Source organism: Perognathus longimembris, chromosome 15 (assembly GCF_023159225.1).
Source record: "Perognathus longimembris pacificus isolate PPM17 chromosome 15, ASM2315922v1, whole genome shotgun sequence".
Classification (NCBI taxonomy): Eukaryota; Metazoa; Chordata; class Mammalia; order Rodentia; family Heteromyidae; genus Perognathus; species Perognathus longimembris.
The window spans coordinates 13,278,892-13,305,685 of NC_063175.1; the positions used below are offsets into that span (position 1 = coordinate 13,278,892).

General features: G+C 48.4%; 3 protein-coding genes and 1 non-coding gene across 4 annotated transcripts in view; 1 reads left to right on the forward strand and 3 right to left on the reverse strand.

Annotated features, from left to right (window-relative positions):
- Positions 1–5,717, reverse strand: part of Elapor1 (endosome-lysosome associated apoptosis and autophagy regulator 1) — a 75,122-nt gene extending 69,405 nt beyond the window's left edge. Inside the window, exon 1 of the mRNA XM_048363725.1 lies at positions 5,616–5,717. The gene's annotated coding sequence lies outside the window, so the exon portion shown is untranslated. The remainder of the gene's footprint in view (positions 1–5,615) is intronic.
- Positions 5,718–6,471: 754 nt separating this feature from the next.
- Positions 6,472–10,511, forward strand: Cfap276 (cilia and flagella associated protein 276). Its single transcript, XM_048363748.1, has 5 exons — positions 6,472–6,607; positions 7,997–8,139; positions 8,953–9,068; positions 9,848–9,975; positions 10,367–10,511. Exons 1-5 carry the CDS (start codon positions 6,472–6,474, stop codon positions 10,435–10,437), a joined length of 594 nt encoding a protein of 197 aa, XP_048219705.1. The 3' UTR covers positions 10,438–10,511.
- A 3,462-nt stretch (positions 10,512–13,973) lies between these two features.
- On the reverse strand, positions 13,974–14,353 carry LOC125364307. Its single transcript, XR_007213469.1, has one exon. It is a non-coding gene; the product is annotated as a small Cajal body-specific RNA 2 (non-coding RNA).
- Positions 14,354–15,711: 1,358 nt separating this feature from the next.
- Positions 15,712–22,254, reverse strand: Tmem167b (transmembrane protein 167B). The gene is made up of 3 exons (XM_048363727.1): positions 22,144–22,254; positions 18,985–19,116; positions 15,712–18,057 (listed from the first exon to the last, which is right to left on the reverse strand). Exons 1-3 carry the CDS (start codon positions 22,151–22,153, stop codon positions 17,975–17,977), a joined length of 225 nt encoding a protein of 74 aa, XP_048219684.1. The 5' UTR covers positions 22,154–22,254; the 3' UTR covers positions 15,712–17,974.
- Between the last annotated feature and the right edge of the window lie 4,540 nt (positions 22,255–26,794).

Below are 26,794 nucleotides of genomic sequence, written 5' to 3' on the forward strand. Positions count from 1 at the left end.
TATTCCTCTACCCACCCCAACAGAGGCTTTCATCCCTCAAAACCCTGGGTGTCCGTTTTACAACCCTAAACTATAGTATCATACAATAATAAAGATGAATTAGAAAAGCAAATGTTTATTTTTTATTTGTTGGTTATGGGGCTTGAACTCAGGGCCTGGGCTCTGTCCCTGAATTCTTCTGCTCAAGGCTAGCGCTATCCCTTTGAACCACAGCATGACTTTCAGTTTCCTGAGTTAATTGGAGATTAAAGTCTCACCGAGGGGCTGGGGATATGGCCTAGTGGCAAGAGCGCTAGCCTCGTATACATGAGGCCCTGGGTTCAATTCCCCAGCACCACATATACAGAAAACGGCCAGAAGTGGTGCGGTGGCTCAAGTGGCAGAGTGCTAGCCTTGAGCAAGAAGAAGCCAGGGGCAGTGCTCAGGCCCTGAGTCCAAGCCCCAGGACTGGCCAAAAAAAAAAAAAAAAAGTCTCACCGACTTTCCTACCAAGCCTGGCTTCTGAACTCCAATCCTCAGACCTCAGCCTCCTGAGTGGCTAGAATTACAGGCTTGAACCACCAGCACCCAGGTAGAAAAAGAAAATCTTATCAGACAAAAGTCTGATAGGGGCTGGAGGTTTTGCGCAGGCGGTAAGTACACCAGCCTATGGGTGAAAGTGTTCCTGTCCTGATCGCTAGTGGTAGGGTAGGCTGTATTTTTATAAAAGTCAAAAATAAGCTGGGAGCTGCTGGCTTATGCCTATAATCCGAGCTAATCAGGAGGCTGAGCTCTGAGGATCACAATTTGAAGTCAACTTGGGCAGGAAATTCTGTGAGACTTATCTCCAATTAACCAGCAGAAAGCTACGTGTGGAGATGTCGCTTAAGTGGCCTTCAGGGAAAAAGCCAAGCAAGAATATGAGGCCTTGAGTTCAAGTCCCAGTACCTGCATACACGGGGTGTGCATGCATGCGTGCCCACATACACACACACACAAATACACACAAAATAAAATGACTAGCCTTGAGCAAAAGAAAAGAAGTTCAGGGACAGTGCCCAGCTCCTGCGTTCAAGCCCTAGTTCTGGCATTTAAAAAGAGCTAGGCGGGGCTGGGGATATGGCCTAGTGGCAAGAGTGCTTGCCTTGCCCCCTATACATGAGGCCCTGGGTTCAATTCCCCAGCACCACATATATAGAAAATGGCCAGAAGCGGCGCTGTGACTCAAGTGGCAGAGTGCTAGCCTTGAGCAAGAAGAAGCCAGGAACAGTGCTCAGGCCCTGAGTCCAAGCCCCAGGACTGGCCAAAAAAAAAAAAAAAAGAGCTAGGCACTAGTGGCTCACCTGTGTCATCCTAGCTGCTAAGGAGGCTGAGATCTGAGAATGGAAGTTCCAAGCAGAGCAGGAAACTCCATGAGACCCTTATCTCCAAAAAACTACTCAAAAAAAAAAAAAAAAAGCCAGAAGTAGTGCTCTGGCTCAAGTGGTAGAGCACTCATCGTGAGCAAAAGAAGCTCAGGGACAGTGTCCAGGCCTAGAGTTCAAGCCCCAAGACCAGAAAAAACAAAAAACGAAACAACAACAAACAAACAACACATCTAAGACTGCTGAAGATAATTTGGGACTGAAGCTAGGGCTCAGGTGGTAGAATACCTGTCTAGTAAGCATGAGGCTTGAGTTCAAACCACAATAATAATAATAATTGTCTTCCTTTCTAAATAGCAGTTATCATTCATTAAACAACTTTTATCCCAATCTATGTCTGCCAGGTTCCTAAGACTCGTGAACTTTTCAATATAGACTTAGAAGTCCCATTGGGGACAATTAACACTGTAGCCTGGAGCAGTTTTCTGCTCTCCTTCCTTTCATTTAGATTCATTGCTCTATGGGGAAAAAAAATAGCCTGATCTAGTGCAGTGCTAAGGTAGTGATTCATGAGGACGTGTGACACAGGACATTTAGTTCCACTGGTGACCCTGACTATTGTAAAACAGAGAAAAGGAACGCCATGCCAGGCACTCATCCAGCAGCTTGCAATCCCCAGTTCTTTGTCAGCAATGTATAGGCCTCAAGCCAAACCTCCTTTCCCTGACTAGATCTAGTGGGGTAGCTCAGGCTCATGGATAACCTAGTTTGTGACACCATCACTGTCCCTAGGAACAGCCTTAGTCTGATTAGAAAAAAAAAAAAAAAGAGTCCCTGACATTAACACCTAACATAGATACTCACAAGAAATCCACTAGGAAGCTGGGTGCTAATGGCTCACACCTGTAATCGTAGCTACACAGGAGGCTGAGATCTGAGGATCAAGCCTTCAAAGCCAACTCAGATAGAAAAGTCTGTGAAACACTTTATTTCCAATTAACCACTAGAAAGTGAAGAGGGAAGCTGTGGCTCAAGTGGGTAAAGTGTCAGCCTTGAACAAAAAAGCTAAGGGACAATGCCCAGGCCCTGAGTTCAAGCCCCAGTCCCAGCACAAAAATTAATTAATAGAAAAGAAATTCTCAAGGAACTGAGAAGGACTTCTCTACCCTGAGGTAGCTTTTTAACCACTAGGAGTTGGAAGTTCCCAAGCTTGTTGGATCAGTTCTATAATAATGAGTTTATTCTCTTCCTTATTATTCTGGAGTTGAGGGTGTTTGGTGCCACTGTTTACTTAAGGAGAGTATAAACAGAGCTTGCTGAAGCTCTCAAGCCATGTGCAACCTGGCAGGGGCATGGACTTCACACTAAAGAAGCTGAGCAGAGACTGTGCAAAAGTAATCCTATTTCATGTTAGAGGTACTTTTTCTTTTAATGCTCAAAACATAGCTAGCACATACTACCATAATGCCTACTTCACAGATCCAAAAAGAACGGTAAGAAACAGGATTGGAATCCTGGTCTGTTGCACACCTTAGGGCTTTCTCTTGGTAGTGTAAGACAATTTGCTTAAGCAAACACTGGCATTTCAGTAAGACTAAGGTCAAAATGTGCATATAAGGCAAGGTTATTAGGTAACATTATCCTTCCCTCCCTAAACCAAGATGATACAGAATGTTTAATGTCTAATATGACTCATATTTTCCATAGCTGGCCAATATCAAGGAGAACTGGTAAGTTTCCTATCTGCTGCAAAGAAGCCAATGTTTGATAAGTGAGCTTACTTGCATTAGTTATTTTGGTTAGATCACAGGCCACCAAGGCCAATAAGCCACTGTTACTGACAACATCATCCTGTTTCCAGTATGGTTAACACATGTTATGAAATGGCTTGGTAGATAGATAGGTAGATGGCCTAAGGCAAGCACTCAAAGTTCCATTCACTCCTGTCATATCCATGAATCTCTAAGGTCAAGCATCTTTATTCACACACACACACACACACACACACACACACACACACACACACACACACACACAATGTCTCCTACCAGCAGTAGTGGCTCACATTTATAATCCTAGCTTGCCAGAAGGCTTGAGATCTGAGGATGATGGTTCAAAGCCAGCCTGGGCAGGAAAGTTCATGAGATTTTTCTTTTCTTTTTTGCCAGTCCTGGGGCTTGAACTCAGGGCCTGACCACTGTCCCCTGGCTTCTTTTTGTTCAAGGCTAGCACTCTGCCACTTGAGCCACAGCGCCACTTCTGGCCGTTTTCTATATATGTGGTGCTGAGGAATCGAACCCAGGGCTTCATGTACACGAGGCGAGCACTCTTGCCACTAGGCCATATTCCCAGCCCCCCATGAGATTCTTTTTCTCTAATAAAACCAGGAATAGTGTTGTGGCTCAAGGTGGTAGAGCACTAGCCTTGAACAAGAAAGCTCAGGACAGTGCCTAGGCCTGGAGTTCAAGACCCATTATCTACTAAATAAATAAATAAATTTCCAATTCATGATTTGCTGTGCTGCGGACAGATTTATGCTTCAAATGCCTTCATAATATTTCTGTATATGAAACTGAGTTATCACTGTTAATGTTGGTGACTTAATAAAATGTAACTACCTAAATAGGCTGGAGGCATGGCTCAAGTGGTAGAGGACCTGCCTAGAAAATGCAAAGGCCAAGATCAAACCCTACTGCCATCAGAAGAAAAGAAGAAAGAATATGTTATCCCCTTAAATTTTTATCCAAGTTTGACACTTGGGATTACTTTTATAGTACTAGACTCCTGATAGACTTGAAGGCCTTGTACATTTCATGGAGACACAGAACTTTTATTTTGCCTTTTCCCATGTGTTCTTGTTAAGTTTTTGTTTGTGTAGTTACTTGTTTTGTTGGTTGTGGGGCTAGAACTCGGGGCCTGGGCAGTCTTTAGCTCAAAGTGGTAAAGCGCTAGCCCTGAGGGAAAGAGCTCACAGCGCCACTTCTGGTTTCTGAGTAGTTAATTGAATAGAGGGGTCTCACAGGGGCTTTTCTGTCCAGGCTGGGTTTGAACCTCAATCCTCAGATCTCAGCCTCCTTGCTATGTAGCTGGTGATAACATGGAGTGCACAGTCTTCCCTCTTCCGTCTCCTTAGTGTTGAGGTTAGAGATGGGCGCCACCATGCTGGACTCTTAAGTATTTCATTGTTGCCTCAGCCACGTGAATATATATATGGTCATCCCGTGTGCAACCAAGTACTGTTTCCGTATAGGAACCATTGGACCGCGTTCTTTCCAATGCCTTCCCCCTCCCGTAAGGAAGGACCTTCGGATGGCATTTCCAGGGGAAGGTGCTCACGCCCCCCGCCCCCCCTCCCACGGCCTGAGCCAAGCTCGCCGGGGCTTCAGAGACGCTGGAGAAGGCTTAGGAGGGCGTGCAAGAGGGAAGCCCACTGGGTGTGGGTGAGCGAGCGTCAGGTGAAGGGGGGCCACAGGCTGAGCATTAACGGGGTGCGCGGCGGGACCTCTCCGGGGCACGTGGGGACTGAGTACCGGGCGGCCTGGGGTGTGTGTGTGCTGGACAGTACCGGGGCGGCCCGGGGGGGGGGGGGGGAGTGCTGGACTGAGTACCGGGCGGCCGGGGGTGTGTGTGTGCTGGACAGTACCGGGGCGGCCCGGGGGGGGGGGTGCTGGGCTGAGTACCGGGGCGGCCCGGGGGGTGGGGGAGTGCTGGACTGAGTACCGGGGCGGCCCGGGGGGGGGGGTGCTGGACTGAGTACCGGGGCGGCCCGGGGGGGTGCTGGACTGAGTACCGGGGTGGTCGGGGGCGGGTGGTACTGGGCCCCCGTGGCTCTGGCCGCTCACCCCCCACCCCCGCCTCCCTGGCTCGGGTCCCGCCCCGCGCCCCCCTCCAGGCTCCCATCTGGACGCGGCCCCGACGCCGGCCATGGCTCCAGCAAATTCTCCGCTCCCGGGAAGCAGCTCGTGCGGCCCTCCGCTCCCGCCTGGGGGACGGGGACCCCGGCGACGCGGCCCCGCGGTTTAGGGGAGCCCCCCGCCGTGGGCGGTCCCCTCCCCGCTCCCCCGCCGCGCCGCGGTCGCGTGGGACGCGGTGCCGGGGGGCGCAGGGCTGGGGCCCCCGGGTCCCCTCCCTCCGTCCGCCGGGGCGTGGGGGCCGGGCGGGGGCCGGGGCTGGGGCCGGGGGCCGGGGGCCGGGGGCCGGGGCGGGGTCCCGGGGGCAGTGGGCGGGGGCCGGGGCCGGGTCCCGGGGGCAGCGGGTGCGGGGCGGCCGTACCTCTTTGCAGGCGTGCAGCTCCGGCGCGGTGCCCCCCAGAGCGGCCTGGACGGCGGCCCCGGCCCAGAGCAGCAGCCGCAGGAGCCGCGGGGCGCGCCGCTCGGTGCGGGCCGGGGGCGGCCGGGCGCGGCCGGGCTGGGCCATCGTCGCGTCCCGGGCGGGCGTCCGCGGCGAGCGGCGGCTCAGGGGCGGCGGGGCGCGCGGATGCTGCGGGTGGGAGGAGGAGGAGGAGAACCGGGGAGGGAGGCGCACGGTGGGGCGGGTGCGGGGCCCGGCTCGCCCGGTCGCCTCCCAGCCGCCTCCCTCGCCGCTCGCCTCGTCGTCGCCTTGACGACCGCATCCTCGGGGCCGCGTGCGGGCGGGCGGGGCCGGGCGCGGGGGCCGGGGCGGGGCCGGGGCCGCGCGCCCGCCGCTCACCTGCCGCCGCCCGCCCCCCGCCCGGGAGAGGAGCCCGCGGGGTGCGCGCGGGGCGGGGCCGGGGGCGGGGCCGGGGCGGGGCCGGGGGCGGGGCCGGGCGCCCGCCGCTCACCTGCCGCCGCCCGCCCCGCGCCCGGGAGAGGAGCCCGCGGGGCGCGCGCGGGGCGGGGCCGGGGGCGGGGGCGGGGGAAGGGGCCGGAGCCGCGCGCCCGCCGCTCACCTGCCGCCGCCCGCCCCACGCCCGGGGAAGGCGCGCCCCGGGGGCCCCCGCCAGGCCCGCCGCGCAGAACCCCCGCGAGTCACAGACGCGGGGCCGTCACCCGGCAACCGGAGCCCCGCGCCCCGGGCCGTCCGGATCCCCCGGACCCCGGGCATCGCGCGTGGCTGCGCGGACCGCGGAGCTCCCCGCTCCACAAGGGCCTCGCCTCACCTGCCCACCATGCCCTCGGCCCAGGAGCCCTTCCCGCCCGCCGTGGCCGCGGTAGGCCGCTCCTCCCTGGGGAAGCCACAGCTCCAACCCCCAAGGCTCACTCAACGCCTCCTGTCCGCCGGGGTGGCCGGCAGGCCGGAGTCACGTGGAGAACCCCGGGGATGCTGGGGGGCTGGGGGCCCCCCTCGCCTGTAAGCCCAGGTACCCCGAGAAACTGAGATCGAGGGCAGCCGTCTGAAGCCAGGCCAGGCGGGAGAGTCCACGCGGTGCCGATGTCCACTTAGCCACCAAAAAGCCAGAGATGGAGCCGTGGTTCAAATGGTAGAGCGCCAGCTCTGAATGGAAAAAGCGAAGCCAGAGCACGAGGTCCTGAGTTCAAACCTCAGTGCTGCTTCAACGTGGCGCTGGGAGGAGTGAGGACCGGGGGCTCTCCAAGCCATCTTCCCCCCTTGTGTGGAAAGCTGTTCTCTCTCGACTTCAGAACATGCTTTCTACATCTGCCTTTATAATGTCACTATCCTATGGTTAATGCCAGAATTGTGTGTGTGTGTGTGTGTGTGTGTGTGTTTGGTGTCATTTGTCAGTGATCTGGAAATTTAAATGGGTCTTGTTTTTCTGGTAGAAGTGTTTCTACTATTTGAAGAGGTTCAAAGTAAAGTGAATTAAATGATCATTTGGGCTTACTAACAATATCAAGGAACTTCCTCTTATTCAATTTTTTAATTTATTTATCATAGGCCAGACATTCTGCTAAACATGCAGGAATTATACATAAATTAGACGGGGCTTCTGCTCTCAAGGAATTATAGTAGGAACAGAACAGAGCAGGGGTTGGAAGTGTGGCTCCGTTGGTAGAACCACTAGCCAATGATGGAAAGTCAGGTATTGCGTTCAAGCCCTTAGGTCTCAGACCTAAGGAAGAAAAGGAAAAACCAGACCAGAAACAATAGAAATGTTTTCACAGTGACGCAAGGCTACAAGGCTATGTGGAGCCATGAGAACCAGGATTGCGAAGGGAAGCTTCCTGGAGAACAGTCTGGACTTTCACAGTCGAGCTGGGTGAGGGAGTTAGTAGGATGTTAAGTTAGGAGGAAGGAAATGGGAATGAGATGTTCATTTCTATCAACTCTAAGAAAGCTTAAGAGTTTTGCTCCCATATTGTTCTCTTTACAAATGCCCTTCTGAGTATCACATAGGAAAGGATGGAGTCGGGCATCAGTGACTCACACCTGTAATCCTAGCTACTCAGGAAGCTGAGATCTAAGGATTTTGGTTCAAAGCCAGACTGGGCAGGAAAGCCTGTGGGGCTGTTCTCTCCAATTAACCACCAAAAACCTGGAAGTGAAGCTGTGGCTCAAGTGGTAGAGTTCTAGCCTTGAGAGAGAAAAAAAAAAAACAAAAAAAAACAAAACCACCCTCAGGAATAGTGCCTAGGATCTGAATTCAAGTCCCAAGACTGACAGAAACAACAGAAAGATGGAATAGGGTGAGATGTAACCGACGCTACCACATCAGCAAGGCCTCTAGTAACCAGGTTCTGATGTGGTTTCTCCTTTGCAGAAATCCCCCTACAAGAGTCCAACCCACATTGCTCAGCAACAGGAACCCTGGCGTCGGCTCAGCGTAATTCCCACCTTCACCTCCACGAGGCGGGAAACATATTTATTTGATCCCAAGGTACCTGTAGCCCCTTTTCCTTTACTTAGGACTCAATGGGTCTTTTTGGTTTGTTTGGGGATACAGTCTTGATCACGATACTTCTGCCTCATCCTCCAGAGTTCTGGGATTACAGATGTGTATCACCTGTTTTGTTGTGCTTTGTGCCAGTCCTGGGCTTTGAATCAGGGTCTAGGTGCTGTCCCTAAGCTTTTGTGCTCAAGGCGAACACTCTACCACATTGAGCCACAGCTCACTTCTGGCTTTTTTTGGTAGTTAATTGGAGATGAGTCTCATGGGCTTTTCTGCCTGAACTGGCTTCAGGTCTCGGCCTCCTGAGTGGCTAGGATTACGTGTGAGCCACCAAGGCCTGGCAAGCATCAATAACCTTAAAAAATAAAAAAGATAAGTCTCACACTACTTCAGCATCTTTCTTTTTATCTCAGATCCAAGGTCTTACCAAATCTCAAACCACTTTATCAAGTCACAAGGCTTGGGTTTTGTTCCAAGTAGTAATCTGGACACAACTTTTTTAAACCAGATTGTTTTATTATTCTTTTTATTAAAACAAATCCTGAATATTGCTGAGAATGAGGTAAAGTTCCTTAAGCCCAGGTCAGGGGACAGCATTTCTATGCCTCTAGTGACAGCTCCTCCACCTTACACCCAACTAGAAGAGCGAATTTTATGGAAAGTAATTAGTCTATTATGTCCATTTTTTGTAAGGAATTGGTGGATTTGACTACATTTCTAGGGAACAGTTGAAACCAGTAGGACTTGAGTAGAAGCACAGGTGGGCAGACTAACTCAGGAGAGGACTAACTTCCACTGTAGATACCAAAGGATGACCTGGATTTCCGCTTATCAGCCTTGTACAACCACCACAACGGGCTATTCAAGAACAAAACTGAGGTACTGTTCCACAAGGAGAGCAGCCAGGATACCAAAGGGTAAGTGGTAGAGGCAGACCCTCTCCACCCTGTGGATGGGACTATCTAATCAAATGAGGTAAATGACATCTGAAAATATCAACCAGTAGTTGCCAATGTGCCAGGTACTGGTGGCTCATGCCTGTAGTCGTAGCTACTCAGGAGGATGAAATCTAAATATCACAGTTCAAAGCCAGCATGGGCAAGACAGCTCATGAGACTCTTATCTCCAATTTACCTCAGAAACTTCAGAAGTGGAACTACGGCTCAAGTGGTGGAGCACTGGCCTTGAGCAGAAAAGCTCAAGGACAGCTCCTAGGCCCTGAGTTCAAGCCCCAGGACCAACACAAAATAAAACTAATACTAAAATAGGTACCAATGTGTATGCCAGTTCCTGTATTTTCATGGAAAATTTTAAGTGGTGCTGGAGTTCAAACCCAGGGCCTTGTACAAGTTAGACAAGTGTTTTAACACTGAGTTACATCCTCGGCCCTAATTTCTGTATTTTAACTATCTAACATGGATGGAAAATTTCCAAGTTTGTGCTCATCTGTATAAACAAACAAAATCTTTGTAAAGGCGTCCTTCCTTCCTTTACTTCTTTGGTATCTCACTAGATAGCCCAGACTGGCCTAGAGTTCACACTCTTCCAGTTTACACTTCCTGTGGGTGGGATTACAGGCATGCACCACAGAGTCCACAAGGCTGTATTACTTTTCTGGTAGCATGTAATTTCATCTTTGTCTCATCCTCTCTTCCAATTGGTTATATTCTCTGTCCTTTCCTTTGCCATCTTCTAGGGTCAAGAGCCAGTTCCCTGGACAGTGCGTACCCCTTCCTCCTCCTCCCAGCACCACTTCGCTAGGTAACATCAGACACTGGATCAACCCTCAGAAGGAGTCCATCCACAGCATCCAGGGCTCCATAGGTAGGCCGAAGCGGGCAGGTGGGGCAGTACAGGAGTCTTTCTGAACGAACCCAGGAATCAGATGCATGAAGTTATTGACTGATAAGGAAGAACATGGATTACTGACAGTCTTGGAAAGTAGTGATTTAGTTGGTACCCATCAGACAATTACCAGGAGACATGCTGATCATAGAGCTAGAAAATTAATTCAAATTCTTAGGACCTTGGGGCCAAGGTGACATTTCTAGCAGCGCAGAAGCTTACAAGTTCCTCATCAATCCTCCATGTCACACATGTTCCCATCTGTAAGGCGAATCTTCCCAGCACCCATAAACATACAGGTTATGAAAGGGTTCCTTAAAGGGCAAAGGATGTGGAATTCCTAGCTCACTCAGGTTTCTCTTCTCTCCAGTGTCCCCTCACACGGCAGCTACGAATGGAGGCTACTCACGGAAGAGTGACGGTGGCTTCTTCTCCACCTAGTGGTGACAAGCTCCTGAACTAACCATGGGACACCCAGCCACACAACTCCATTAAATATGTTTGTTCAAGAAGCAGCATAACCAGTCTGCGAGTTCCTTCTTGATTGTTTAAAATATGGCCTGGAGATTTTCCAACTTCTGGAAATGAATCCTATTGGGGGGGACACATTTGCACATTGAAAAGTCATCTTACCAAACAGACAAGGATTTAAGAAAACAGAAAAGCACTACTTTGGGCAGTGTGCAAGTATTTATTTGCATGTTCCATACAGAAGGCATTCCAATCATACAAAGCCTGCCATTTGATACTGTTGCAAATCTGTATGTACCAGACACCCAGTTAAGCATTCAGCAAGAAATGGGTATGGCCATTTAGCTTTCTGACATTGTAACACTATGCTGAAGTCATAACGAATAATTTCAGACTTCCTGGATTTAGTCATCTACTGGGCTCTACTATTCTTTAAAGGCTATTACTGCTGGTCCTGGCTCCTTGTCATTGTGGTCTCTTCTCTGCTACTTCCTGGCAGTCAGCTCCTTTTATGTTCACTTTTCCTGTAATATATAGTCCTGATTTGTGTGGCCTGTGTTTACACACACACACAGTATTGAGGTTTGAAATCAGGACCTGGGAGCTGTCCCCTGCATTTTTTGTTCAAGGCTAGTGTTCCACCACTTGAGCCATACCTCCATGTCTGGTTTTCCTGGTGGTTCATTGGAGATAGTTTCATAGCCTTGCTTAACCAGGCTTGCTTCAGAGGTCCTCACATCTCAGCCTCCTGAGTAGCTAGGATTACAGGTGTGAGCCACAGGCACCCAGCTTGGTCCTGATTCTTAGGAGCATCATTCAAACCTCTGGTGCTCGAGCTTAAAGGTAGACAGAATTCATGTGCTGACATTATTTATAAAAATAAGTCATGAGGCTGGGAATATGGACTAGTGGTAGAGTGCTCGCCTTGTATACATGAAGCCTTGGGTTCAATTCCTCAGCACCACATATATAGAAAAAGCCGGAAGTGGCACTGTGGCTTAAGTGGTAGAGTGCTAGCCTTGAGCAAAAAGAAACGAGGGACAGTGCTCAGACCCTGAGTTCATGCTCTAGGACTGGCAAAAAACAAAACAGACAAAAATAAGTAGGCTAGGAATGTAGCTTAGTGGTAGAGTGCTTGTCTAGCATGCATGAAGCCCTGGGTTTGATTCTTCAGTACTGCATAAAGAAATAAAAGAAAAATTTAAAGAGAAATAATTGTTTAAAAAAAAAAAAGTCCCTCAATGGAACCTGCTGTCAAAAGACTGGGTAAGCCAGCACCATTGCTCTTTCCTATACTGAGATATGAGCATCAAGGTTCCAAGCCAGTATGAGACTTATCTCCAATGAGTCAGCACAAAGCCAGAAGTGGTGCTGGAGCAGTGGCTCAAGTGGTATAGCACCAGCCTTAAGCAAATAAACATACAATGAAGCCCTGAATTCAAAGCCATTTTTATGTTAATGGGAGCTACCTGGGAAGAAATCAAAACTATTCTATTTTCAGTAGTGACAAGAACAAGAAAATCTGAAAATAAACTAAACCCATAAGGTAAAAGCACTCTACACGGAAAATATACATAGATGAAAGAAATAGAAAAGCACATACACACAGAAACATTGTCCATTGTTCTTTTATTCACTTATTGACACTTGACAGTTTTATTACTCATTTACTGTTCTTCACAAATTGGAAAAATGTTGCCAAAATGCCCAAAGCAAATTATAGATTCAATAGCATTCCTTTTTTTTGCCAGTCTTGGGCCTCGGACTCAGGGCCTGAGCACTGTCCCTGGCTTCTTTTTGCTCAAGGCTAGCACTCTGCCACTTCAGCCACAGCGCCACTTCTGGCCGTTTTCTATATATGTGGCGCTGGGGAACTGAACCCAGGGCTTCATGCATAGGAGGCAAACACTCTTGCCACTAGGCCATATCCCCAGCCCCTCAATAGCATTCCTATCATAAAACCAGCAATATTCGGGCTGGGAATGTGGCCTAGTGGCAAGATTGCTTGCCTCGTATACATAAAGCCCTGGGTTCGATTCCTCAGCACCACATACGTAGAAAAAGCCGGAAGTGGTGCTGTGGCTCAAGTGGCAGAGGGCTAGCCTTGAGCAAAAAAGAAGCCTGGGACAGTGCTCAGGTCCTGAGTCTAAGCCCCAGGACTGGCAAAAAACAAAACAAACAAACAAAAAAAAACCAGACAAGCTTGTCCATGAGCTGGATGACAGCAGCTCACATCTGTGGTCTTACCTACTTGGGGCTGAGATCTGAGGATCATGGCTCCAAGCCAACGGGTGCAGTCTGGTAATGAACTTTTGGTCAAGGTCATCCTTTCCACTGTTCCTCCCCACTCTCCCCCTCCCATCCCTACTCTCACCAAGTTCACTTCTTACATAATGTACACTCAAGATGACTGCATTTGCCCACAGTTCCTCTCTATTCTTGTTATCTCCATATACCAGCAAAAAAGCCAGAGTGGTTCTGCGGGTCAGGTGGTAGAGCACCAGCCTTGAGTGAAAAAGCTAAGCAGGAGCTCAAAGTCCTCAGTTGAAGCTTCAGTACCAGCTCCAAATCTTTAAAAAGTTACTGCCGGGGGCTGGGAATATGGCCTACTGGCAAGAGTGCTTGCCTCGTATACATGAGGCCCTGGGTTCAATTCCCCAGCACCACATATACAGAAAATGGCCAGAAGGGGCGCTGTGGCTCAAGTGGCAGAGTGCTAGCCTTGAGCAAAAAAGAAGCCAGGGACAGTGCTCAGGCCTGGCCCAGGACTGGCCAAAAACAAAACAAAACAAAACCAAAACATAAAAAGTTACTGCCAGAGGTGGGGGAGAAGAATGGAGGTAGGACTATGGAAAGGCTGTTCAACTGTGGTACCAAGTGAGACAGATAAGCTGTGACAGTTTATTGCAGTCAGGTGACTAAAGAAAGACAGCAACACTGCACATCATCGATGTGAAAAACACTAGGATCTGGGCACACTTGTAGTCCTAGTTACCTAGAAAGCTGAGATCGGGAGGACTGAGGTCTGAGGCCAGCACGGGGAGGAAAGTCCTCTATACTACTATCTCCAAAATAACCAACAAAAAGTGGGGCCAGAAGTGGTGTGCGAGTGGTGGAGTTCCAGCCCTGCAAACCGATGGCAAGATCAAGCTTCAGTACCAGAGAGAAAGCCCCACAAACCTAGGGTCGTGAGTCTCCTCACCACAAGCTTACCCCGACATGAATCCGACGCACGGAGTCAGTGAAACACTACAGTGCCCCAAGTAAACGTGCAACGTTACCTCAGACGGTTAAAAAAATCCCAAGCGACAACCCTGGGTTTCCCTGACTGTTTCACGGAATTCGCGTCCCCGTGGCGGACGCACAGACCCGCGTCTACTGCGTGCAAGCTGGGCCAGGCCAGCGAGCGGCCTGGCGGGCTCCGGGCCGGTTCACCGAGACGAGCCGGGCCTGCAGGGCGCGGGCGTGTGTGCGGGCCCGGGCTGGCCGGGGGCCGGGGGCCGGGCTCGGATCAGAATCGCCTCGGTACGCAGCGGCGCGGGCCGGGCCCGGCCTCGTCTATCTGATCAGTTCATCACTTCCGAGCGCCGCGCCCCGGGGGCCCGCGCGGCCTCCGAGGCCGCGGCGCCACCCCGCCCGGGGCCTCGCCGCACAGCGCCGGCCCGCAGGCGGCTTCGCGGGAGGGGGGCTTCTCATCTCGGGCGGCCCCGCGGGGCCGAGGCGCCGCCCGATCAAATAAGATCACCGTGTAGGAGCCGGGAGGGGCGGGCCGCGCGGCCCTCGCGCGCCCCACGCACACTCACGCGCCCACGCACGCACCTTCCACGCGGACCCACACGCGCACGCACACACACAGACGCCCACAGCCGCGCGGACTCGCGCCCTTCCGCCGCTGGGCGGAAGTCCGCGCCGCTTTTAAGGCCTCGGTCCCCGCCCCGAGGAACTCTGGGAGGAGAGACGAGCCCCGCCCACACAGCCCAGTCCTTCCGGGACTTCTGCTACCCCCGTGCGGCCCCGGCGGAGGACTGACTTTTCACCACACCGAATGGGTTCTGCACATTTGTACACTCATCGGTCGTGTTCCCTTCGAGCTTGATTGGATTTTTATACTGCTTAAATCTCAAATTATCCAGGCTTATATATATGTGTATATATATATGCCAAGCTTAGGATATTTTATATTTATAGATGAATGACTTGCCTATCAGTAAAGCAGTCTTAGGTCATTATGAGAGCATCATCATATTCTGACTAGAATTCCACAAGTGAAAAATGGTGATTATGTAAGTACATGGCCACTTCTCACATTAGAAAACACAACTTTTTTGGTTCTCTTTTTGGTGAAATAAGCGAGGTACAGCAAAAGAAAGAATAGAAAATTATATATGGAGCTATAATTTGTATTTATGCTAGTCCAACCAGGTATCTAGAATAAACAGATAGTGAATATAGCAATAAAATCCCACTGAGATTTTTTTGCCAGTCCTGGGCCTTGGACTCAGGGCCTGAGCACTGTCCATGAGCTTCTTTTTGCTCAAGGCTAGCACTCTGCCAACTTGAGCCACAGCGCCACTTCTGGCCTTTTCTATATATGTGGTGCTGCGGAATCGAACCAGGGCTTCATGTATGAGGCAAGCGCTCTACGGCTAGGCCACATTCCCAGCCCCCGTGAGATTTTTTTTTTTTTTTTTTAGGTGTGTAGCTGGTTAACCTCATCACCTCATTGAACCATTTCATGGCTTGGAACTGAAGACCATGTTGAGCAAAGTAAGCCAGATTCAAACAAGCATTACTTTTCATATATGAAATCCAATTAAAGAAAAGGTACTATTTGGGAAGAGGAAAGAAACCTGCTAGAGAAGAAAGATAGGAGAACAGGGTAATGGAGGATTAGTATATTATGTACCTATGAACATGTATGAAAGTGTTATTCTGTACAGTAAGAAGCTTCTCAGTGATAGTGACAGATAACATGTATTTTGTTAACAGTAGTAATAGGTATATTGAAGGGTGCGATCTACCTCAATACACTTCAAAGTTTATTCATATATATGAATCAATATATTCACCTCCCTCAAAAGAGAAAGCTTGGCCATAATATATTTTGAACTATAATACTTCCAAGGCCCCTCATGAGTGAAGACAATGGTATTCACTAATATGAACTAAAAACTGTACTATGGGCAGAACTCAAGCATTGAACAAAATTCAATAAATGCATTATGTAACAAAACTGACAAAGACTGTAGGGAAAAAGATTTTATTTTCAAGGATTTGTGCAGACAATGAATTAAAAAAACCTGTATTTCAGCTATAAAAAAAGAGCTGACTTCATTACACCCTGATACATGGGGTTTATGGTAATGCCAGTTTGAATTTGAGGCGATATTGCTATCCTCATATCTCCACCCCTACAACACTCCTGCAGAGGAAAAACTTATTATTTTCAGCCAAAAAACCAACCAAAGTAATGAGTTAAGCAAATTTCTATTTAACTGCTGCGTATCCGCTTCTCGCTATAAATTACCTGAACCTTGTGCACTTTTTGGTACATTCTGGTATGAAAACTTCTCAAAACATTTAACAACTCAAGAGCTGAGGACAAGGTGACCCACCTAGGAAGCTGCAAAAGTAGGTTTTAACTAGAACTGTAGAGTGAAACTAGTTTAAAATATGAAGCAGCTCTAAGCAGTAAACTTACAGACATTAGCCCTATTAGAAAACAAGTCATTAAAGCTACAAAATAACAAGTGCAAAACATGCTGAACCTGTTTCCAGGGACTGAGATTCCAATGGCAAGCAAGTCCCGAACTCACACTTACAAGGTGTAACTCTTCTTTCCTGTTCCACTAGATTTCCTTTCTCTCATGCAAAAGATTCTCAGAAATGACCATGGAAAAAATATGAATCATTGAAATTTACCCTGTGGACCAATTCCTGAAGAGGTAACAGTCCCAACTCTAGAGATGATTAGACACGTTGTGTTTAAGTACTTAATGACTTTCTATATGTCTAGAAGCCCTCGACTCTGCATTCAACTCTGCATTTCTGAACCTAAACTTCAAAGCAGCTTTTATTCTTTCGGAATAAAGACAGAAGGTAATTTATTGCCACACAAGGCCAATTGCCACTAACTTGTCCATAGTTAAACTTCATTGTAACGGACAACTGAACTGGAATATCTATGTCTCTCTATATTTACTGTTGGTTTTTTTTCCCCTTAAATAAGTTCTGGATGTCACAAATCCAACAGTTGACTCTATTGCAGACAGAAAGAGGAGGGAATGAAGTCTTCCCTTTTTTCAGAGTCATCTAAAATGATTCATTCAGTCAGGAGTTATGGTACGCCATGGAAAAATTCTTCATTTCCAATCACAAAGCTCTATTTTCCTTTTTTACTTCAGAAAATATGGATTCTGTGAAGTGTTCTCACATGCCAACAAACATCAGCAACCTCTTTCATTTGAGTTTCTCACATTCTTCCAGTAAATAGAATTTCCCAACAATGAAAAGAAATACTGCAGTGATTAGAGTTGGCCAAGAGAAACAAGTAGCCCAAAATTGCCATAACCCAGACTTAAAGAATAAACTTGTATATTTTATAACATTAGAACTTCCATCTATGTTCACAATAAATTCTTATACTAGATGAATATACTAGTATATGAACTGATATACTAACTCATTTCTACCATAACTGCAAATATATTAATTATATTTTCAATAGTTTCTTCTTCCTTTGATGGTTGCATTTAAAACTGAGTTATAGTATTTAGCACTAAGTAATTTAGAAAATACAGAAAAGCTTTAGGACATAAAGGATTCATTTTTCTATATACCATTTGATTGAGTAAAGGTCTTGGGGATACTGCTGAACAGAAGATGTTTTCTTATCTCAGTCACTGCTTTCTACCCTCCTTCCAGATAGATAACTCCCAAATTTCATGGACACTCAGATTCTATGACCACATGGCAAAGTGCTTCATCTTTTCTCTTTATGCCACGAAACCAAAAAGAGAATTTGTCAACAGTCACCAGGTGAAAAAGCCAAGTCTTGAAAATAATCTCTCCTTCCAAGAAGTCTGCACACAGCCTATGTCCTTCTGCAATGAGCCTCCGTTTTCTTTTTTGCAACACTCGGGATCGAACCCAGGGCCTGGAGCATGCTTGGCCAATGCTCTGCCACTGAGCTACAACCCCAGTGTAGAGTGACAAATTTTTAAGCAGGAAGTACATATTACCAGGGGGTATAATTTATCTAGACAATATTCTTGCCTCTGAGGACTGATTGACACACAGATCGAAGGAAGTTGGCTTTCTGGAATCCTCTGAATCGTAAGCCATGTTTGTAACCATGGAGAATTCCCCCCAGGTCTGGCAGGGGCAGATGCTGTGGTAGCACCCTGGGGACTCTGATTTTTTCATAACTCTCCCACACTGGGTCCTTTGCGAGGCTCTTCGCGTCCATCCCCTTGGCTGGCAGCTGGTAAGCTGAACACTTTGAAATTCATTTTATGAACAAGACGTAGAAGGCCATTACAACGCAGGCAACTGCCACTGCAGCGTGCAGCCTGGTTCCAATCACAGCAGCTAGCAGAGAAGAGAGAGAAGCAATCACAGCCTGGCCTTCAGAAAAAGTCGCCTTTCAAAGCGCTATTGTGAAAAGGTCAAGTGTTACAGTGGAAGAGACCTACCAAGAATTTGGGAATACCTTAAAAATATTACTCCTATATTCTAGGTTTTATGTAAATATACCATTTGTTTTCTTTTACCCTATTTTGAAAAACATTCAGGCAGGTAGGATTCCAGACCAAATAAAACATAAAAATGCATTCAAGTTAATGACACTGCAACTTAATCGAGATTCCCATGTTTGCTTTCCAGAAAATCAGGGGGAAAAATCAGTAGGAAAATACTCCTTCCACTTGAGGGCAGGGATTCCAGACCCATCTAAAAGTACTTCATTGTATAGAACCCTGCCGCCCCTTTAGGGGTCTGGCTTGGCACTCAAGATCTTTCTCATTAGTCTTCCCAGATTACAGCTGTGTAGCATCACAGCCAATACTTGTACACTTTTGTTCTATGGCCTGGGCACTGTCCCTGAACATTTTTTGCTCAAGGTTGGTGCTCTACTACTTGAACCACAGCTCCAGTTCTACCTTTTGGGGGGTTAACTGGAGATAAGAGTCTCAGGGGCAAGGCTGACTTTGAACCATAATCCTCCGATCTCAGCCTCCTGAGTAGCTAGGTTCACAAGCCTCAGTCACTGGCGCCCTGCTACAATTATGTTTTAAGTAACAACTGATTTGCAATTTACCTCCTCTCTCCATTTTGAAATGATTATTTTATATTAAGAGATCCATGATACGTGCATTAATTTGCATACTCTCAGACTCAATCTCAGCCATTTTTTCCCCCTAAAAGTGAATTCAAATACAATCCCAGCCTATTACATCTCTAGTTTGCAGTATACTGTCCAGAGGCGACATCTTCCCTCCCTGCCCAGACATGACCTACCTTTGTAAAACACACCCCAAACTCCTTTCTTCTCTGATAACAGCCAGGTTTTGAGACGAGGTACTTTCTTGAAGTAGGCACAGGTGCAAACAAAAAGCAAACCAAACACCAGAATCCCATCCAAGGAGTACACTGTCATAAAAAGAAGAAAATGTTTGGTGTTGATCTAGTTTGGGATAGGAGATCCTGCAGAGAATTCTAGAAAGGACCGAATGTGATACAGCATCACTATGACAACCTCAACTGGCAGTGCTAACATTTCAGAGGAACAACAACGTTACCATATTTTCCCAAATTGCAGGCAGATATCCCCTTTATAACTTTATTGGCCCCTCCTATCACCTTTCAAGAACTAGACACACTGAGAAAAGTATATTTGTTTATGTGGAATCTGTCTCCCAGGAATGACCAGTGCAGGCAATAGGTTGAAAAGATGTTCATCTTTTTGCTTGAGCATAAATAATTAAATATTAGCAGGGCTAGGTGAAGCACACCCTGTAATCTCAGCACTCAGTGGACTAAAGCAGGAAGAATGTAAATGTGAGGCCAGCTTGAGTTCCACAGCAAGTGCACTACTTAGCAAGACTCTGTCTAAAAAAGAAACAAACCAGGTACCGGTGGCTCATGCTTGCAATCCTAGCTACTCAGAAGGCTGAGATCTCAGGATCACAGTTTGAAGCCAGCTTGAGCAGAGAAGTCCGTGAGACTCTTATCTCCAATTAACTACCAGAAAACCAGAAGTGGTGCTGTGGTTCAGAGTAGTAGACCTGAGCAAAAAAGCTCAGAGACAGCCCCCACAACTGACAACCCCTCCCCCCAAAAAAAAACACTTGAAGGGAACCAATGGCTCATATCATAGCTACTCAGGAGGCTGAGATCAGTTCAAAGCCTGCCTGGGGAGAAAAGACCAAGAGACTCTAATCTTCAATTAATTATTTACAAGCCAGAAGCAGACCTGTGGCTCAAGTGGTAGAGTGCCAGCCTTAAGCAAAAAAGCTAAAGAACAGGACCCAGGCCCTGAGTTTAAGTACCAGCATGTATGTATGTATGTATACATACATACATACACATACACACACACACTCATAATCTCTGCCCTTGGAGAGGAAGCAGAGGACCCCATGTAGCCTAGGGCTACAAGGGGAGTTCAAGACCAACCAGCCTTAGCTACCTATCAATACCCCATCTCACTCCCTTCCTCAGAATTAAACATATTATAAATCTCTCTAGTGATAAAGGAGAACTTGTTGTTTATCCAAGTTTTTCACATCTCATCTATTGATAAAGGGTATGTTAGGAAATAAAGCTTAATAGAAATTACTAGGTATATTCATTATTTCAATTTTCTTATATTTAGCTTATACCTTATGAATGATATTGACAAACAAAACTTACCACAGAATAATAGTAACTTGTTAGGGAAAAAACACAAAAACAAAAATAGCAGCCCTGCACAAAAGTACACAACTATAGTTCCAGCACTAAGGAGGGTAAGGTAGGAGTTCAAGGCCATCCTGGGACTCATAGAAAGACTTTCTCTCCAAGCATACAAACAACAAAAACTGCAACAGCTTTTTTTCTTTTTTTTTTGGGGGGGGGGAAACAAAGCTGTCCTGGGACTTGAACTTGAGGCCTGGGTGCTACCCAACTCTTTTGCTCAGGGCTGGAACTTTACTACTTGAGCCACAGCTCCACTTCAGGCCTTTTGGTGATTAAGTGGAGATAAGAGTCTCATGGACTTTCCTGAACCTTAATCCTCAAACAGCCTCTAGAGCAGTAGCTAGGAATACAGGTGTGACCTACCAGTGCTGGACCATAGTGGAAAGCTTTAAGTCTTTTTTCTTTTCTTTTTTTGTGCCAGTGATGGGGCTTGAACTCAAGGCCTCACACTCTAGGTTGGTTTTTTCCCTCAAGGCTAGCTTCCACTTCAGGCTTTATGGTGGTTAGTTGGGGGTTAGACTCTCAAACATGGAAGTCTCTCAGGTCTGTTTGCCTAGGCTGGAACTGAACCATAATAACTGTATCTAGCCTCCTGAGTGGCTAGGAATACAGGCCTGAGCCACTGGTACCCGGCTTTAATTTACATATTTAAAACAATAGTAGGGCTGGGGATATGGCCTAGTGGCAAGAGTGCTTGCCTCTTAAAACAATAGTAATACAATTAAGTAGCTATACAGGTACACAAAATGAATTGACTAAAGACAAAATTGATTCCAAAATTACTAAGCTAAAATGCTCTTTTACTTCTCAGATTATATTCTTCCTCTCAGTAACGTTCTTCTTTTACTGTGTAGTATTGTGAGATATTGAGACTACTCAGGAAGCTCCAAACACACACTGATTTAATCAATGGCTGTCTTTGGGACCACACTTCCTCCAGTTTAAAAAAAAACACAAACAACCAAAAACAAACACTCAGAGCTATGTATAGTATTTTTTTTATGAAGAATGCTATCTTTCTGTGCTACTCTTTCCCTCCTAAGTCTTCTTTTTAGAAAATACCCAAGTCCTCACAGTGAAATTCGGATCTCCAGTGCCAGAGGTGTGGACGAGGTACTGCGGACGAAAGCATTCCTGTGGCCCTCAAATTACACGGCCTACAGGTCTTTCTCTTCTCCTTTCCCCTAAGACCGACTCTCAGGACCATAAAGGGGCTGCTTTCCACCCTGCCCAGGGATTCAGAAACAGACAAACCAACCACTACACGAAGTATGTGAAGAAGCCGGCTGCAGGATCTGGGAAAGGGAGCGTCGAATTTCATTCTGCGCTGTACCAACCAGGAGCTGCAGATGGGATCTCCCTGTGCACACGTGTACACACACGCGCGCGCACACGCACGCACGCGCACACTTCGGGGAATGTCAACACCCTCCCCGGGGCCAGCCAGCACGGGTTCTGGGGTGACGGGCTACCCCGCGCCCCGAGGGCCAGAACGGAAAAGGAAGGAAAGCGAAGGCAGGCAGGGGTGGGGGTCGGAGGCCGCGGGTGCGGGTGCAGCCGGGGGTGGGGGGTCGTGGGGGCCTCCGGGCGCGTCGGGGCCGGGAGGGGGCGGGGAAGCGGCCGCGTCGTCCGGGCTCCGCCCGCCACGCTGGCTCCCCGGTCCTTTCCCCCACCCCCCCCCCGCCCCGGCCCCCCTTCGCGGCCAGCCCTGGGTCTCACCGTTCGTCATGGCGGCTGGGCCCGGCCTGGGGAAGGGCCTCAGGGCTCGGCGGCGGGGGCGGCGGGGGCGGCGGGAGCGGCGGAGGCGGGGACGCGCGGCTCCCGCTTGACACTTCCCGATCCGGCCGCGGCCACGGGCAGGAACCGCAGTGCGCACGCGCGAGGGCCGAGCGGCGAACGCCGAACGCCGTCAGGCATGGCGAGCGGAGCGCCGAGCGGGGAGGCGTGCGTCGGGACGCCTGCGTGCTGCTGCGGGCGCGGGGAGCGTCGCCGGCGCCGCGGGCGGGCGGGCCGGGCTGGAGAGCCAGGCCTTCTCAAACCCTCCTGTTCCCCCGCCGAAGGAGACATTCTCACTATTGCCTGCTTCTTTGGATGGATTTCTTTTTCATTTTCTTCAGCTATCGGGACGGTTTCAATTATCTTGTATATTTAGAGCACGCTTGGGTCCCCTCAGGCACGTGATTCAGCCAGAAACGTGCAGACACGTTTGACCAGGTGACCAGAGGACGTCAACGAGGCCGGTCTCCGGTGGCTCACGCCTGTAATCCCACTCAGGAGACTGCAGTCTGAGGCGCACGGTTCAAAGCCAGCCGGGGCAGCAAAGGCCATGAGACTCATCTCCAGGTACCCAGCACGAATCCAGCAGTGAAGCTGTGCCCCAAGTGGTAGAGTGCTCCCCTTAAGTGAAAAGGCCCAGGGACAGAGCCACCACTACCTCTTCCCCCACCCCTCCAAAAAGAAGACATCATCACCCTAATAGCTACAGATTCTTCTTTGTAAACTGAAACCTTTAATTGTATACAACTTGGTCGGCTTTTTTAGGGTTTGGCCGAAGTGTGAGTCCTGGGAGATTGAAATTGCCAAATGACCACCGCCCAAGGGTTGTGTAGGACCTAAAGGATTCAGCCATCTCTCCTGCACTGCCCTCTGCTGGCTTTGGACTGCTTTGTTACTTAGAAGAAAAAAAGCTACCTGAGCTGCTGCTTAGAAGATCGGTCAGCCAAAAAGGCTGATGCAGGACGGACTCTTTGAGAAAATATCCTTAAGTGCAGGAGCAAACAAAAAAGGAATAGATGTATGAGACAAAAACCTAAGGTAGACCAGGCAGCCACTCAGATTATATATGCCCACAGACACATCCCTCCTCCCCTCAAAAGGATTGTTCAGGACCACTCCACCAAAACAGCTACTCAGGGGCAGAGGCTAGAGGCTTCTGAATTCAGGGCCAGCAGTTCAAGGCTAGTTTGGGCTACACAGCAGATCCTGTCTCCAAAAAAAAAAAAGAATATGGAATAGTAATCCCTTTTGTCTAGGCCTGTTATCAACTACCATCTGTTTACTTTTTCTACCCCTAGTGATAGGGATCAAAGTTAGAGCTTTGCACATTCTAAGCAAGCACTGTACCACTAGGCTAGATGCGAAGACAGATGGGGACAGCAGCAGTGCTTTCACCATCACTACCAACAGAGTTTCCAGTTCTTTGTTTTTTTTTTTTTGTTTTGTTTTTTTTTTTGGCCAGTCGTGGGCCTTGGACTCAGGGCCTGAGCACTGTCCCTGGCTTCTTCCCGCTCAAGGCTAGCACTCTGCCACTTGAGCCACAGCGCCGCTTCTGGCCGTTTTCTGTATATGTGGTGCTGGGGAATCGAACCTAGGGCCTCGTGTATCCGAGGCAGGCACTCTTGCCACTAGGCTATATCCCCAGCCCCTGAGTTTCCAGTTCTTGCAAACCCCAAACCATCCTAATAAGCTCCGAAACAAACTCATGTTTACTACTTTATACTGAGTCTCAAAGGGCACCTCTATCTCAGGAAATTCTGAGGGGGGGGGGAGTTGAGCTCAGAGTCTTGCACGCTCACTCTGCTTTTTTAGCTCGCCACCAGTGCTGTACCACTTAACCACACCTCCATTCCAGCTTTGATTTTTTTTTTTTTTTTTTTTTTTTTGCCAGTCCTGGGCCTTAGACTCAGGGCCTGAGCACTGTCCCTGGCCTCTTTTTGCTCAAGGCTAGCACTCTGGCCACTTGAGTCACAGCGCCACTTCTGGCCATTTTCTATATATGTGGTGCTGGGGAATCGAACTGAGAGCTTCATGTATATGAGGCAAGCACTCTTGCCACTAGGCCATGTTCCCAGCCCTCAGCTTTGATTTTTGTTCAGTCGTGGGACTTGAATTCAGGGCCAGGGGTCTGTCCCTGAACTTCTTCACTCAGAGCCAGTGCTCTACTACTTTGAGCCACAGTGATACACCCAGTTTTCTGGTGGTTAATTGGAGATAAGAGTATCATGGACCTTCCTGCCTGGGCTGGCATCGAACCTCCGTCTTCAGATGGCAGTCTCCTGAGCAGTTAGGATTATAGGTATGAGCCAGTAGTACCCAGTTTCTCTTTCTTGAATATTGTATAAATTGTTCTCTTTATTCTTGTTCTACATGAATGAAGGTATTTCTAAGATATACCATTTTTCTCATTATTACTCTACTGGTGACTAATTCTGCTCATCTTTCTTTCACCTTAATGAAGCGCGTATAATTTGATGTCCTAACCAAAAGAAAACAATTTTATAAATTAAAAAACATGTTCAGGCTGGGAATGTGGCTTAGTGGTACAGTGCATGCTTAGCATACATGAAGCCCTGGGTTTGATTCTGCAGTACCACATAAACAGAAAAAAAAAGTTCAATGAATGAACTATTTTTTTTCCAGTCCTGGAGCTTGAACTCAGGGCCTGAGCACTGTCCCTGGCTTCTTTTTGCTCAAGGCTATCACTCTACCACTAGAGCCACAGCATCACTTCTGGCTTTTTCTGTATATGTGGTACTGAGGAATCAAACCCAGGGCTTTATGTATACGAGGCAAGCACTCTACCATCAGGCCATATTCCCAGCCCAACTAACATTTTGTGTATGCATTCTAGTACTTGGGTTTGAACCTAGGGATTGAATACTCTCTCCTAGCTTTTCCATTCAAAGCTGGCCCTCTACTTTTGGGGACAGCTGTGCCTTTAAGAGGGACAGCTGGCTTTAGCCTGTCCCCTCCCCTTCCGCCTTAGACAGGAAGAGAAGCCCCCACCTCTGGGGGTGAGCACGTGTCTGATGGCCGGACCCCAGAATCCAGGCCTTGGGGGGCTGGGTCTCCGCCCTTAAAGGAAGTCCCCTAACATCTCTTGAGAGACAGCCCTTATGGCCAACCAGTGGCTCCTCTCCTGTGCCCGCCTTTGGGGGTATATCTGTTGGCTCCTCATTTGAATAAATCAGAATGCCCCAGAGGCTTTCTCCAGGACTCCCACATGCCTGTGTCTTTCCTTGGGCTTGTGGGCATGGGGTCTCGCAACCAGACGCGAACTGAGGCTGCCTTGGGACCCCGCTTCCGCGATTAATCCCGACTGGCCAGGGGACGTGAGAGAGCGAGAATGGATCCCACACGGAAGAGACAGACAAGCCCAGGACCCCCTCCCACGTGGATGGGGGTGGGTAGAGCGAAGCCCGGCACTCTACCACTTGAGCCAGAGCTCCATATCCAACTTTTGGTAGTTAATTGGGGATGTCTTTCCTGTTGGGGCTGGCTATGAACCACAGTTCTCAGATCTCAGTCTCCTGAGCAGCTAGGGCTACAGGCATCAGCCACTGACACCTGGCAATAAACTTTAAAATACAGGTACCTAAAATATGTATGCTTTTGTTTTTTGACAGTCCTGGGGCTTGAACTCAGCGCCTGGGCACTGTTCCTGGCTTCCTTTTGCTCTTGAGCTACAGCAACACTTCCGGCTTTTTCTGTTTATGTGGTGCTGAGGAATTGAACCCAGGGCTTCATGCATGATAGGCAAGCACTCTGCCACTAAGCTACATTCCCAGCTCAATATGTAAAATTGTGTTATGATGGTAGCTCCTTTCTAGGCTATTGGAGGAATAAGTAAACTACTGTTTACAACAGTATTTGGCATGAAGTATTAGTCCATCATTGTTAGCTATCATTGTTTATGGTTGCTATTACTTGTCTACTATACACTGGGCACTTGCTAACTTTTGCAGAATAAAGTGCAAAAAGAACCTCCCCTCAAAGAGCAGTGCATATTGGGTAACAGCTGAATAAAAATTTTAATGCAATACAGACATTGTGTGTGTAAATACATTATCTTTGAGTTCATAAATATTTTAACACCTTTCCTTTTTGGGTGTTTGACCTGAGATCGGAACTTGAACTCAGTACCTGATGCTTCACTCATTGGCTAGTGCTCTACCAACTGATCCATGCCTCCAGTTCCTCCCTCCCCCCCAAAAATGGTATGTCCTATGGCTTGACCTCAGGACTGAACTTTTTTTTTTTTTGCCAGTCCTGGGCCTTGAACTCAGGACCTGAGCACTGTCCCTGGCTTCTTTGCTCAAGGCTAGCACTCTACCACTTGAGCCACAGCGCCACTTCTAGCCTTTTCTATATATGTGGTGCTTGAAAGGGTAGGTCCTGGCCATCCCAGAGGAGCATGCGGAGATAATCACAGACAGGAGAAGAAGGTTCATAAGGAGGTTTATTTGTGGGGCCATAGCTCCCACAGGAGAGGGAGCTATAAGGTGTCTGCACCTTATCCAAGTGGCAGCTTCTCTCTCTGGGGGTAAAGGGGAAGTAGGTAGGTAGTGAGTAGGAGTGGCTCTTTAGGTAT